This window comes from Leptonychotes weddellii, chromosome 1, assembly GCF_054177405.1.
Source record: "Leptonychotes weddellii isolate Sample4059 chromosome 1, ASM5417740v2, whole genome shotgun sequence".
Taxonomy (NCBI): domain Eukaryota; kingdom Metazoa; phylum Chordata; class Mammalia; order Carnivora; family Phocidae; genus Leptonychotes; species Leptonychotes weddellii.
The window spans coordinates 8,594,965-8,610,380 of record NC_138369.1 but is presented as its reverse complement, the minus strand read 5'-3'; the positions used below and the strand labels follow the sequence as shown (position 1 = coordinate 8,610,380).

Genomic DNA, 15,416 nt, shown 5'->3' with positions numbered 1-15,416 from the left:
CTCTAGGTGCAAAAATCACTTTATTGCCCCCTTAAATCTCCATGAAGGCAAAACCTGTGTCTCTCTTGGTCTCTGCCTTAGACCTAATGAGAAATCAATATATTTGAATGAATGAATAATTAACTGCACAGAAAACAGAACCAAGAAATTTCAAAATCCATACTATGGTGCGAACTTTTCCATTCTTTTTTTTTTTAAAGATTTTATTTATTCATTTGAGACACAGAGATACAGAGAGAGAGAGAGAAGCATGAGCAGGGAGAGAGGCAGAGGGAGAGGGAGAAGCAGGCTTCTCACTGAGCCAGGAGCCCAATGTGGGGCTTGATCCCAGAACCCTGGGATCATGACCTGAGCCGAAGGCAGACGCTTAACCATCTGAGCCACCCAGGCACCCCCGAACTTTTCCATTCTTATGGATGCTTTTGGTAGTAAAATCCGATGAGGTGGGTTTTCCAACTCATAGATGTTCAGCATGTGGAAGAGTCTTTGTAGGAAGGAGAGGTTTCAGAAAAGCATGTAACCCAAAATGACCAAGAAATTGGGCCACATCTGGCCCTTTATATGTGGAAAGTTTTCTGGGCACACTGAAAGACACAGAAAATTCCAGATTATGCAGGTCTTGATGTCAAACATAGTTGACTTCTTTCACATTATTGACATGGTGAATTTCTTGAAACACACACAACAGTCTTGTTTATCCTCTCATTTGCTCAGAGAATAACCGTTCCAATTTTCCATGGGATAAGTGGATATAACTCAAGATATTTTTTAATTAACCTAGAAAAAATAATATTTAGAAATGTTATAAAAGACTACAGAAAGATAATTCTAAAGATTCCTTTGGGGCATCTGGGTGACTCAGTCAGTTACAGGTCTGACCCCCGGTTTGAGCTCAGGTTATGATGAGGATTGTGAGATCGAGCCCCATGTTGGGCTCCATGCTAAGCACAGAGTCTGCTTGAGATTCTCTCTCCCTCCCTCTCTCCCCCTCCCACTCATTCTCTCTCTCCCCCTAAGTTAATAAATAAATATTTTTTAAATTTTCCTATGAGAAACAAAATAAGAAATTTAATTAATCCTTCAATCACAAAATTTCCTTGCCAGGTAAATAGGTCAGAGGAGGAGCAAAAGGCCATACACTATTATATTTGGTGAGACCCTGGTCGTCCCAGAAGTCCCATTTCCCTACAAATCTTAACCCCCAAGTTACAGAAGATAAGACCAATGAAATGTGCTACAGGGAAAAAACAAACAAACAAACCTGTCTCTTTCAAGATGTGTGTCCTCATCCCTCTGCTTCAAGGTTTGTGAAATGCTGGTTTACATGTAAAGAAATAAAAGAGGGAAGGTGGGAAATTAACACAAGGTTGGAAATGTTATGTGTTGTCAATCACCTAAGATATAAAGGAAAAAACAGTGAATTCTCCTTTTTCTCCCTTATCCTTTGCATTACCTATATGAGTTATTTGTTCCTGGGACTATAGAAAGCTTAGTGTGATTTATGGTGTTTGAGTTAGGCAACTTCACATGCTTATCTCTACACAAGAAGGTTATAAAAATGGTGCTTTGTGAAATTACTCAGAACTGAATGCAAGAGCAAATATTGTGGTTTTCTTGAACAAGGCTTCAGGAAGCCACAGAAGAGATGCCAAGATGAGGGGGAGACATTCCTATATCTTTAAACATGAGAGGCACCAAATTTTAAGAGACAGGAGAAAATACAACTACATTAAGGAATGGATTTGCTTGGTCCTTTGCTCACAGACAGTAGAAACAGCTGATCAGATGACTTACATTTTACACAGCTATCTGATGCTATTTTTCTCACAGAAAGTATGTTTCTTCACTGTGCAGATCATCTCAGGGGAGGGGGGCTGATATTTACTCAAACACTATAACACCAGGCGGATTTTCATGGTTCTACAATAGGCAAACCAAAACTATGTACAGTAGACAGAGTAATGATTCTCCCAAAGATGCCCACATTCTCCTCTCTGAATCCTGTGAATATGTCACTCCACACGGGGGAAAAATGGACTTTTGAGCTAAAATTAAGTTATGTAGCTTAGATGGGAAGTGAGGCAGTGTAATGACTAAGGTCTTTTTAAAAGAAAGAGGGAGGAAGGAGAGTCGAAGACAGGAAAAGAGATACAACTGACAAAAGCAGGGGAGAGTGAGTGAGAGTGAGAGAGTTTTGAAGATACTGCAGTGCAGGCTTTGAAAGGTGAATGGAGCAGGGGGACACTATTTAAGGAATGCAGGCAGACTCTAGGTGATGGAAAAGGTGAGAAATTAGAAACTCTCCTAGAGTCTCCAGAAGGAACTCAGCTCTGCTGACCCCTTGATTTTACTCCCATAAGACCCATTGGAAACCTCGAACTTCTAGACCTGTAAGATATATGTTTGTGCATTTTTTAAAGAGTTACTTACTTTCTTATTATGTTCAGTTAGCCAGCATATAGTACATCATTAGTTTTTGATGTAGTGTTCAGTGATTCACTAGTTGCATATAACTCTGGGAAAGAGTATGGAGGGTCCTCAAGATGTTAAAAATACAGCTACCCTAAGACCCAGCAATTGTACTACTAGGTATATACCCCAAAGATACAGATGTAGTGAAAAGAAGGGGTACATGCACCCCAAAGTTCATAGCAGCAAAGATTTACTTATTTAATTGAGCAAGAGAGAAAGAGAGAACGAGAGAGTGCAGGGGGGTGGGGAGAGGGAGAGGAGAGAGAATCTCAAGCAGACTTGACACTGAGCCTGGAGCCCACTGTGGGGCTGGATCTCAGGACCCTGAGATCATGACTTGAGCAGAAATCAAGAGTCAGACACTTAACGAACTGAGCCACCCAGGCACCCCTAATATTTGTGTTGTTCTTAGCAATAAGTCTGTGAAAACTTGTAACAACAGCAAAAGGAAACTAATACAATTGAAGTATATATGTGGAAATGAGTGAGGGAAGCTCAGATCCTATTCAGGGACTCCTAGGGAAAAGCTCCAAGGGATGACAATATGGCCTTGCTGAGGCTGAGCTAACTAAAGAACACAGAGGTTAAGTACTGTCAGCATTCCCTAAACAGAAAGGTATGAACTATTTATTACATTCTTCCTGAATAATGCAAGCCCCAAGTGGGACAGGGCTGTGATACAGCCAGAATGAACATCTCCGATATGTGGGACCCTTCCCTTGCGTGGTGGCATCAGCTGTACCGAGGGATGCTGATTAGCTCCTGCTTGGTTACATTCACCATCCTTAGCTGAATCAACATCTACAATGTGTGTGAGAGATGTTCAGCCCCCTCCCACCAATGTATGAGCCACCTGAAAGCCTACACACGGAAGCAAATAATTAGTTCAGAATGAGCAAATTTAAGAAAATTGTCTAGTGTAGGGAAAAGAGGAAGGAGGCAATGGAAGATTTAAGATGTTTAGCAATTTGACCCAGTTCACATAGCAAGCACGTGAGAGAGCTGGTATTTCATTCCAGACCTGCTTCAGTCTGGGAACTACGAGCTACATGATGCTCATGGATCATAAGGAAATATTTGGGTCTTACTCAGGAGACATGATGGTCAATAATGAAACAAAGGGGCAGAGAATTATCTTGATATTCCCAAGAGAAAGTGATATCATAAACTCATCAATTCTTTACTCTACTGTTTTAATACCCTCCTGGTCAGGCAATTCATTCATTCATTTATTCATTCACTTGTTTGCTCCCCAGATAATTATCGAGCACTTGGAAAGTTGGAAAGAGACTGGTGAGCAAGACAGTTCTTACACCTTCTGCAAATGCAGTTTATTCATTTAATTTAATCAGTCATGCAGCAATTATGTATTGAGCATTTCTATGTGCCTGGCCCTGTGTGAAATGCTGGGGATACATTAGAGGGAAAAACCAACATAGCACTGTCGGGGCTGAAATCCAGATAGAAGACAGACATTAATGGAACAGTGAAAACCAAGAGTAAATGACTCCGACAACTGCTCTGCAGGAAAGGCACAGGGGCTATCAGAGTGAAAAACAGGAGAATCTGGCCTAATCAAGGCAGGAAGAGAAGGCTTCTTGGAGGAATGGACACATGAACTGAGATCTGAAGGCTCACCTAGTTTTGAGTCAAGGAAAACAAAAGAGTGTTTCAAGGAGAGCGAGTAGAGGGAGGATGTGCAAAGTCTTTGTTCCAAAGAGACACAGTGAATTTTAAAAATTGAAAGAAATCTGGTGTGGCCAAAATAATGGTGAGTTTATGGCAGATGAAGCTGGAGAGGAAAGCAGGAGACAACCCAAGCAAATACTCATTGATTTGTGGATTTGGGGTTTGATCCTACATGTAGTGAGTTTAACAAAGGAGTGCATTATTTTATTTGTGTTTTGAAAAGGTCCCTCTGAATTATGTGTAAAATATGCAAGAGAAGCTGACAAGAGTAGAAAGGGGTGGTAAATTAGGATACAGCAGTTGCTCAGCCAAGCAAAGATGGCAGCCTGCTAAGGAGGAGTGATGAAGATTGAGCCAGCAGGACATACTGGGGACATACTGAGAAGATAAAAACAACAAGGATTGCATAACGGATAGCTTGTGGTGGGAAATAAAATCATTGTTGAGAGTAACTTTTATGATCCAAATTTGTGCCACAGGATGATGGAGTATCATCCAGAGAGAGAAAGATGTCATGAGAAAGGATTAAATTGGGGTAAAGACTGCAAGTCTTCTACTGGAAGCCTGAGCTAAAGGTGTCTTCAAGACATAAGAAATAAGAAGCTGAAAATACTCGCCTAGATTTCAGAGATCAGAGCAAGAAAAATGTACATGGCCGTCATTTGTGTCTAGTGGTAACTATCTAGAGAATGGATGCTTTGTCTAGGAGGAAAGATTTAACCAGGACTGAAGTTATTCTGGAACTGATCCATTAGATTAAGCAATGAAGGAAACAAAGAGAGAAAAGCTAGAGAGAATGGAAGAAAGAAATAGAAGCGTGTCTGAGTAGAATCTACACAGAATAAGGATGGAGTGTTTCACGAGAAAGGATGAATAGTTAGAAGTTGCTGAGAAAACTTTTAGGGACAGGGAGATCACTGTAGGTCTAAGAGATGATTGTTTGGGTGGCATGATGGGGGAACCATATTTTCAAGAGTTGGGGGAGAAGGGAGTAAGTTTAAGGCAAGGAAATGGAGACAGAGAAGTCAACTCTTGGCTGGTAGCTAAAACGGAGGCAAGTAGTACATGTTTTTAAGATAGAGGAGAACCCCAAACATGTTTCCATGACTATGGGAGGAATATTGTTGAGATGGTGCCTTAGGGAAGTGGAAAGAGAGGAGAATGTGTGAACAATAATTAATTTTTTTAAAAGATTTTATTTATTTATTTGACAGAGACACAGTGAGAGAGGGAACACAAGCAGCGGGAGTGGAAGAGGGAGAAGCAGGCTTCCTGCGGAGCAGGGAGCCCGATGCGGGGCTCGATCCCAGGATCCTGAGATCATGACCTGAGCCGAAGGCAGATGCTTAACGACTGAGCCACCCAGGCGCCCCTGAACAAGAATTTAAAGATAACTGATAAGGTATGAAGGATGGGATCCAAAGAGTAGGTGGAAGCACCATCTTCATAGAGGAGGCCAAAAGTTAACAATTAATTAACAGCTAAATTATTAACATTAAACTAACAGGTAAAGAGTCAAAAAGCAAACCAAGTGTGAGCCACCCTAGGGCATCATCTACTGCACACTAAAGTTGTTCAGTGTGATAAGCATATGGTACTCAAGCAGATCACTTAGTGAAGTGCTCTGGGAGCAATGCGTGATCTTACCGTGCTGCGTTTGGAGGCATCAGACATGGCCTTGCTGGACAGTGTGTATTTCTCAGACTCAGCTCTTGTTTTCCTGATCCCTTTGAACCATTTCCCATATTGCTCCCGGACCTGCAGAGGCAAATACACTCTGGATCAGCTCACTGAGAGGAGTGAGGATAGGAAGACTACTGGGTGGGAGCTGGGCAGTGGTACCTGCTGGCTGAGGAGGCAGTACACCAAGAAGATGAAGAAGCCCTGCAGGCTGTTGATGATGGTGAAGAGGTAAGCCATGACATGGGCAGCTGGACCCACCTGCAGGATGCCCAGGCACCAGGTGCAGCCCAAAATGAAGAGTTGAGCTGTGGCCTTAAATGTCAGCATCCTGGGTTGGACGAGAAAGGTGGCTCATGATGCCCCCAGGGCAACACAATGACAAACATTCTCCTCTCTACCCTATGGATTCTCCTTTCTTCCCCTTTTGGTGATGAGTTCTCAGGCTGACTTGTGATCAGCTTTGATCTTTATTGTCAATGATTCCTTACAGAAAAAATGCCATGAGGGACCAGGGTGGTGTTTTGATTTGGATTGAGGAGGATAGGGATACTTCATAATATACGTTTCAAAAATTTTATGACGCTCCATGGAGATCTTGAATTTTATTCATTCAACACTACTGAGAAGGCATTTTGCATCCGGCTCTGTGCTGGGACCTGGGATTTAAAAAATAACAATGGCAAGATTTCTATTTTCTTTCTTTCTTTCTTTCTTTCTTTTTTTTTTTTTTGAGAAACCGTCTTTATTTTTTTTATGTTATTATGTTATGTTAGTCACCATACAGTACATCATTAGTTTATTTTTTATTTAAATTCAATTAGCCAAGGGAGATTTCTATTTTCATTTGGAATGGATAATAATAGGAACATGGAAGAGAAAGCAAAAATTTTCACAAAGGTTGCTGGAACAAAGGACTGCCCAAGCCTCCCAGAAGATTTGACGTTGACTACCATTTTCTCTACAGAGAGGAATGGAAGAGGGGTCAGAAGGAGCCTGAACTAAGGTGGGGTGTGGAAATGTAGGCTGGGTTGTGAGAACAATCACAGGTTTTTCTAAGTGCTTCTTGGGAACATAAATATTCTCTGTACATTTGTCATAAGATTGCTGGCAAAAGTCCAAAGAACGTTTACTAACCAATGCCAGTTCTTCCTGTTGCCGGCAGAGTTACAAAATGGGGTTAGAAATAGATAGAACAGGGGTGCTTCAGTGGCTCAGTCGGTTAAACATCTGAATCTTGATTTCAGCTCAGGTCATGATCTCAGGGTCATGGGATAGAGCCCCATGTTGGGCTCCACACTGAGCATAGAGCCTGCTTAAGAATCTCTCTCTCTCTCCCCCCAGCCCTCTCCTCCCTCCCCCATACTCTCACTGTCTTTCTGGGAAAAAAATGAATAGAGAGAACATCTTGGCCAGGGTGTCATCAGCACACCACTGAATCTGAGCCAGCTGCCATAGAAGGATAGCTGCATCTCTCTGCTCTAGGTCCCCTTAGCAGACCCCAAGAAGAAGCATCAGGGGCTGCTGAGGCACGTGGCTTTGTCCTTAGGACCACATATGTCTGTGCAGTTGTCACTCTCTTCTCCATCTTACCTTGTGTTCTGGAGGGTGGATACATCACTGCTGAGGGAAGACAGTTTGCTTTTCAAAATCCAGAGGGTCATCAGAACGAAAGCTAAATTGACCTTCAAGAAACCACAAAAGGTTTATTGAATGAAATTTCAATCTGTGATCTGTATCCTAGCCTGTCCAACATCAACTCCACATTTAAGTCATTTTCATATCAATTAACAGTGTTAGAGTTTGTAGTTTGAGGAGCAGTCTTAGAAAACCAAACAATGACATGACAATCCAGGGACATGCCTGCCCCTGTCACACACACCCCCTTAAAATCCTGCTCTTCTCATGACCCCCAGCTAAGCATTAGGGATGCTGTGATATCATCACTCACAGAGAAGATGGTGCAGACTGGCCCAAGGAAGCTCCATATAAATCCCTTTCCTGGATTGAGCCAGCAGCTGAGCAAGAGAGTAAAAAATGCATTAGTCCTTGGGAATATAGAACTATTATATAAATTCATTCATTCGTTCATTCATTCATTCATCAACAAATATTGAGTGACTCTTTTGTGGCAGGCTCTGTCATTAGCTCCGAAGGTACAGTGGTAAAGAAAGTAAACATGGTCTTAAAACCCACAAATCTCACATGGAGTGGAGACACACAATTAAACATACTGTAACAATACAACAAAAGTGTGAGGTTGTGAGAATGTATCATTGGATGTCCTGCTTAGTTTGGAGTCTGAGGGATTAGAATGGTTAAGGAAGATTCCCTAAGGAAATTATATTTTTAGCTGACATATTGACATTGGATGATGTTATGGAGATAAACAGTGTTGAAATAAAGAAGTCCACAAACGTGTTAACAGATTTTGACGAGTCCTGTGAGCCTAACATGCTTTTAGGGGCCTTTCTTGTGCTCTTCCATTGAATTTGTTTCCATCGGCTGCCAAACCCATCAACTTAGATTTAAATGTTTTCGTGGCTTTATTGAGATATATTTTGCAGACCATAAAATCCACCCATTTAAACTACACAGTTCAGTGATCTTTACTTTTTTTATTATGTTATGTTAGTCACCATACAGTACATCATTAGTTTTTGATGTAGTGTTCCATGATTCATTGTTTGCGTATAACACCCAATGCTCCATTCAATATGTGCAGCAGCATGTTGTGCTTAGGAGTGCACGTCCTGGGAACTGACTTACTGAATGGAGGAGTAAGGACCTTGGTGAACTTGCTCTCCTTCTAAAACAACAAAATACACACAGAACAGTGAAAACCAACTATTTCAAAACTCTGGCAATTACCCAAAACCACAGAACACATTGAAAATAGTCTATCCAAGAGAAACTACTGAACCTCCATAAGACTGGGGAGAAAGGAGTCTGGGATGGTTTAACTTGGACCTTAGTGGTGCGGCAGCCAAAAGTGGAGAGCACTGAAGACAATGGAGAGATCTATTTTTGGAGCTCCATTAAAAGCATCATCATCATCCCCAGAACACAACCAATATTTTTTTTCTAACTCTGTAGTTCCTAACTCCTTTATTCTCTAAATTTGGTGGCTAGTTGATTTGATTGAGAACTCATGGGGAAGAAGGGAGCCTACTCTAGGGCACTACCAATACAAGAGCAAACTACTGTCACATCACCAGCTGTCTAGGTCTATGATGTCAGGTGCTATCAACAAGAACTTGTCCAGCAATTTAAAAGGAAATACTGGAGAACCAAAGGACCATAAGAAATTTTGAAAATCTCTGAAATATTACTCTAAGTCTAAGGATGCACGAGGATATGCCTCACTCAAAAAAGGCACAGGGATGCACCCCAATGTTTATAGTAGCAATGTCCACAAACCCAAACTATGGAAAGAGCCCAGATGTCCATTGACGGATGAATGGATAAAGAAGATGTGGCATATACATACAATGCAATATTACTCAGCCATCAAAACAAATGAAATCTTGCCATTTACAACGACATGGATGGAAATAGAGGTTATTATGTTAAGTGCATTAAGTCAGTCAGAGAAAGACAAATCTCAGATGATTTCACTCACATGTGGAATTTAAGAAGAACATTGGGGAAGGGAAGGAAAAATAAAATAACACAAAATCAGAAGGGGAGACAAACCATAAGAGACTCTTAACTGAGGGCTGCTGGAAGGGAGGTGGGTGGGGGGATGGGGTAAGTGGGTGATGGTCATTAAGGACGGCATTTGATGTAATGACACTGGGTGTTACATACAATTGTTGAATCACTAAATTTTACCTCTGAAACTAACAAAACACTATATATTCATTGAATTGGATAAAAAATGTTTTTGAAAAGGCGTAGGGAAAAAAGAAAGCACTAGTCTCTCATCTCTGACTGACCTTGAGGCTTTGTGCAATCAGAAAGTGAAAGCTAAGACTGTTATGTGTACAACCCTAAGTTTGAAGGTGTGCCTTCTCACACACATACCTTTGTAAAAGAATGCAAAGCATACAGGCAAAGCATTAAGGAAGTCTTCTGAAGAAACATTGGGTCACCATTAAATTATACTGACCCAGATGTGACCAACACCATAGTAACCCAGGACTAAAAATAAAACTAAGAACTTTAATTAAGTTAGCAGAGAATTCAGAGGTCACACACTGCAAGGAATGACCACTCTACAGAATTAGTCCAGGAAAGTCCCTAAACAAACAAACAAAAAAACCCACCAACATACCAGAAACAACGTATCTGGGAGGGAGGAGGAATCTGATAACAGAGGTGTTACAATATATTATCTAATATATTGACTTTTAACCAAAGATTTATGATCTATCCAAAGAAACAGGAAAATGTGCAACAGACACAGAGGAAAAAATCAGTCAAAAGAAAATGTTTCCTAAGAGGCACAGATTTCAAACTTTGTAGATAAAGTCTTTAAATCAGTTATTATAAATATTTTAAAAACACCAAACCAGGTCTAAAAAACTAAAGGAAGGGGAACCTGGGTGACTCGGTCAGTTAAGCACCTGACTCTAGATTTGAGCTCAGGTCATGATCTTGGGGTCGTGGGATGGAGCCCCGAGGCAGGCTCCTCACTGAGCCTCCTTGGGATTCTCTCTTTCCCTCTGCCCCTCCCCTGCTCACACTTGTGCGCTTGTGCTCTCTCTCTCTCTCTTTCTAAAAGAAAAAAAATAAAGAAAATAAAGAAAAACTAAAAACTAAAGGACAATATGACAAAAATGTCTCACCAAATAAAGAAATTGGATAAAACAATAGATACTATGTATGGACCCAAATAGGAATTCTAGAGTTGAGAAGTATAACTGAAATGAAAAATTCACCAGAAGGGCTCAACAACAGATTGGAGTTGGTAAAAGTAAAAAATTAATAAATTTGAATATAGGTCAATAGAAATTATGGCATCTGAGGAATGGAAAGAAAGTAGAATGAAGAAAAATGAAAGGAACCCCAGAGACTTGTGGCACAGGACCAAGTGCACCAACATACTCATACTGGAGTCCCAGAAGAAGACAAAGCTAAAGGGCAGAAAAATGCTTGAAGAATGAAGCTAAAAACTTCCCAAATTTAAATAAAAATATTAATTTACACATCCAAGAAGCTAAATGAACTACAAGTGGAACAAACTCAAAGAGATCCACACCAAAACACATCATAGACCTACTGACAAAGACCAAGACAAAATCTTTAAAGTGGCAAGAGAAAATTGATTTTTCACGTACAAGAGATTCTCAATAAGGGGCTCCTGGGTGGCTCAGTGGGTTAAGCATCCTACTCATGATTTTGGCTCAGGTCATGATCTCAGGGTCATGAGATGGAGCCCCGCATCTGTCGTCACACAATGAAATAAACTTCTCAGACACCGATCTGAGCGGCCACGCAGGCAGGGAGACCAGCGGCAGCTGAATCCTGCACATAGCTTTTCTTTTGTTTTGTGCCAGAAAAGCAAGGACAGATGCCTCAAAGCATGGGCAGGAGTACAAAGGGATGGCAAATGTCTTGAAGCCGTAAAGCAGGCTTGCATTCTCCCCTACACATAGGCACGCAGAGAGTCAGTCATGGGATAAGGGAGGAGCGGGATGTTTGGGCTAGCAATCACCAGGTGCAGAAAGTGGGGGCTGAGGGTTACATTCTTTTATAGCTCCTAACTTATGCTCTGCCCCTGGAGATTGCGGGATCCTGCTCCTACTGGGCCATTGTGTTCAATAGCCCGAGAACAGGAACACTGCTCCCGTTTCAGCTGCTTCCACAGTCACTCCTTAGGGTTTACAATATATTTCTAAGAATAACTCCACAGCATCAGGCTCTGTGCTGGGCATAGAGCCTGCATAAGATTTTCTCACTCCTTCTGCCCCACCATCCTCTCTCTCCTTCTCCTTCTCTCAAAAAAAAACAAAAAACAAAAACAAAAAAAACTTCAAGAAAATAAACACTAATCATGGAGATCAGAAAGCAGTGGAATAACTTCTACAAAGTGTCAAAAAAAATGATGGTCAACCAAGACTTCCACATCTAGCTAAATTCTCCTTGAAAAATGAAGAAATTAAGGCATTTTAAGAAAAACAAAAATAAGATAATTCTTGCTTGCTGAATTATCCTACAAGAAATACTAAATGAGTCCTTTGGGCTGATAGTGATGGACATTAGACAGTCACTTGAATCCAAACAAATGGAGAGAACAAGTCAAAGTAACTATGTAGGTATTATGAAAGACACTGTAAGTATATTTTTGTTTGTAACTCTTGTCCTCTTCTGTTTTAAAAGATTACTGCACAGAGCAATACTTATAAAACTGTGTCTGTGGGCTTGTAAGATACAAACATATAATTTGGGGAGGAGGAAGGGAATGTAGGAATATTAAGTTGCACATGGTTTTAGATATGACATCCTAAGCATGAGCAACAAAAGAAAAAAAAACTGGACTTCATCAAAATTAAAACCTTTTCTGCTTTGGGGCGCCTGGGTGGCTCAGATGGTTAAGCGTCTGCCTTCGGCTCAGGTCATGGTCCCGGAGTCCTGGGATCGAGTCCCGCATCGGGCTCCCCACTCTGCGGGAAGTCTGCTTCTCCCTCTGCCTCTCTCTCTCTCTCTCTCATGAATAAATAAATAAAAATCTTTAAAAAAAAAACCTTTTCTGCTTTAAAGGACATTATCGAGAAAGTGAAAAGACACAGGTTGGTAGAAAATATTTACAAATCACATATTGAGGAGGCACCACCAAAAGTCCAGAATCTATTATCAAAACCTCAACAATAAAAAGACAAATAACCCAATTTAAAAATGGGCAAAAGATCTGAAAATGCATTTCTCCAAAGAATATAGGCAGAGGCTCAATAAGCAGAGGAAATGCCACTCAGCATCACTAGTTAGGAGGGAATTGAAGCCTAAACCACAATGAGATATCTCTTCAAACTCCTGCAAAGGGCTAACATTCAAAATGTAGAAAATTAAGAGTTCAGGATGTGGAGAAATTAGAACCCTCATGTGCAGATTGCTTGTGTGAATCTAAAATGGTGCAGACACTTGGGAAAACACATGGCAGTTTGTCCAAATGCTAAACGTAGATGTGTGACATGATCCAGCAATGCCACAAATGGATATATACCCAAAACCCATGAAAATACACGTTCACATAAAAACTTACACATGTATGTTTATGAAAGCATCATTCATAATGGCAAAAACTGGAAACAATCTAAGAGCTTATCAAATGATAGAGACACAAGATGCAGTATCTGTATAATGGAATATTATTTGCAAAATAATACCACCATCAGGAGTAATTAACAACATGGAATGAAGTCACGAAGTCACCATACTTGCAACGACCATGTGGGTGAGCCCTGAAAGCATCCTACAAAGGGAAGAATGCAGTCACAAGAGACCACATGTATGACTTCATTTACATCAAATATCCAGAACAGGCAGATCTATAGAGACAGAGGGTAGATTAGTGGTGGCCGGGGGCAGGGGTAGAGGAGGGTAGCAGGAATGAGGAGGGAATGTTGTGCACAAGAGGAAAGTGTTCTAGAACACCATTGTGGTGGTGACTGCATGACTCTGTGATTATTCTAAAAAACATTCATCTGTACACTTTTAAAGGGTCAATTTTACGGTATGTGAAATATATTTCAATAAAAAAATAAAACACAAAACTGGGTATTAAATGTGAAGATAACAGAGTATGAGCTCTGCAGCTTGACTCCCTGGATTGGAATCTCAGCTCTGCCGCTTACTAGCCAAGCACCATGGGGCATTTAATTAAACTATCTGTGGTTCAATTTTCATCTGTAAAATCGGGCAAATGACTGTACTTAACTCACAGTATTAATGTGAGGATTAAGCGAGTTAACACAATCAAAAATAGTTACAAAAATGCATGCCATAAAGTAAGCACCTTCTAAATCTTAACTATAATACAATCTATTACTTCATTATTTAAATCAACTCCCCTTTTCCAAATGAAAATATTGGAACATCTTAAAGGATTTGGAAAAAGAACCATGAGAGACTATAGACTCTGAGAAACAAACAGGGTTTTAGAGGGGAGAGGGGAGGGGGGATTGGTTAGCCCGGTGATGGGTATTCAGGAGGGCAGGTACTGCATGGAGCACTGGGTGTTATATGAAAACAATGGATCGTGGATCACCACATCAAAAACCAATGATGTATTGTATGGTGACTAACATAACATAATAAAATTTAAAAAAGAAGAAGAAGAAGAAGAAGTAGATTCAATTTTTTTAATGATGTCCTAAGCACTTCTTTGGCTTCAGTTTTGCTATTCAAAGGACAGAGGTTTAAAGACATGCTGCTTAATTATTATAATTTTCCACCAGAAAAATGTCCTAAGGATTATTACTTCATGTGTCTTCTCTGTATTATGCTCGGGCATAATAAAAAATGCTACTCTGGTTCTAGTGCTGACCATGATCATGTAGGGAATTTGCATTTACCGGGTGGGTGTTCCATAAAGGAGAGGCCTGGATGCAGCAGAAATGGCCACAATTATAGCCGGGACTCCATAGCCCACGGGGAACATGAGCTTCTTCATGCCCCTGCTCACACTGGAGTAGTTGACCACCGTCAGGTTGCGTGCAGTGAGGAAGAGATACAGACCCTCCAGCAGCATCCAGGTGAAGGACGCCAGGTAGAGATAGTGTAGGGCACCCGCAATGATGGTGCACAGCACCTGGGGGAGGAGAAAGGTGTCACCAGGAGGGATTGTCAGGGAGGAGGGTGGCCCCAGGACCCTTCCCATATCTTGCCATGGGGGAGACCTCTCATGTGTATAAAGAAGTTGTTAAGAGAAGGGTTCTTCTCTAGTTTTGTTAATGTGAAATAGGCTACTCACCCTTCAAAACTTCCCTTTGGGTCCTTGAGACCCAAAGCCATTTTATTAAGTATCAGTGCAGCATGGCTCCATGAACTGGGCATCCCCTGGGGAAGAGCAGGGACTCCCCTATGACAATGTCAATACCTTGATCTCACTCCGGTCGATGGCCATGAGGAAGAGCAGGTGGGCCAGGAAGAGGCAGATTGAAAGCTGCAGGTGGATCGAGGTGCTGGTGTTCTGGATGGCTTTGCACAGCAGGAAGGTGAGGGCTGCCAGGAGGAGGCACAGGAGAGAGAGGCTTAGCCCCAAGTAGGTGATCACAGCCAGCACGGGATCCTCCACCTGGGACCCAGCAAAGAGAAGCAAAGAGGACATCACAGTCACATTTTCCTGCTCTGGCATAATGACTCTTCCATTATTTTTTATTTTATTTTTTGGCGTAGCAACATCAAGAATGGAGGAACCAGGTTAATTTGTTATGTTATTCGGGAAATTCCTCCAGGTTCAGAATGCTAGAATTCTATGGGATTCTTTTTTTTATTATTATGTTATATTAATCACCATATATTACATCATTAGTTTTTGATGTAGTGTTCCCTAATTCATTTTTTGCATATAACACCCAGTGCTTCATGCAGTATGTGCCCTTCTTAATACCCATCACCAGGTTAACCCATAC

The 15,416-nt window shown here is 41.1% G+C and overlaps 1 protein-coding gene across 1 annotated transcript; it reads right to left on the bottom strand.

Annotated features, from left to right (window-relative positions):
- Nucleotides 1-205: 205 nt before the first annotated feature.
- On the bottom strand, nt 206-15,139 carry LOC102745054 (adhesion G protein-coupled receptor E2-like). The gene is made up of 8 exons (XM_081802462.1): nt 14,882-15,139; nt 14,358-14,593; nt 7,793-7,859; nt 7,435-7,526; nt 6,004-6,172; nt 5,809-5,919; nt 1,262-1,315; nt 206-777 (listed from the first exon to the last, which is right to left on the bottom strand). Exons 1-7 carry the CDS (start codon nt 15,137-15,139, stop codon nt 1,286-1,288), a joined length of 963 nt encoding a protein of 320 aa, XP_081658588.1. The 3' UTR covers nt 206-777; nt 1,262-1,285.
- Nucleotides 15,140-15,416: the final 277 nt, after the last annotated feature.

What these genes read in the sequence shown, in the direction of transcription:
- LOC102745054 (XM_081802462.1), bottom strand. Translation starts at nt 15,139, where the DNA reads ATGCCAGAGCAGGAAAATGTGACTGTGATGTCCTCTTTGCTTCTCTTT. An exon ending in TCGACCGGAGTGAGATCAAG is followed by an intron (nt 14,594 to 14,881) that starts GTATTGACATTG and finishes CTCCTCCCCCAG; the next exon opens with GTGCTGTGCACCATCATTGC. An exon ending in CTTTATGGAACACCCACCCG is followed by an intron (nt 7,860 to 14,357) that starts GTAAATGCAAAT and finishes TCTCTTGCTCAG; the next exon opens with CTGCTGGCTCAATCCAGGAA.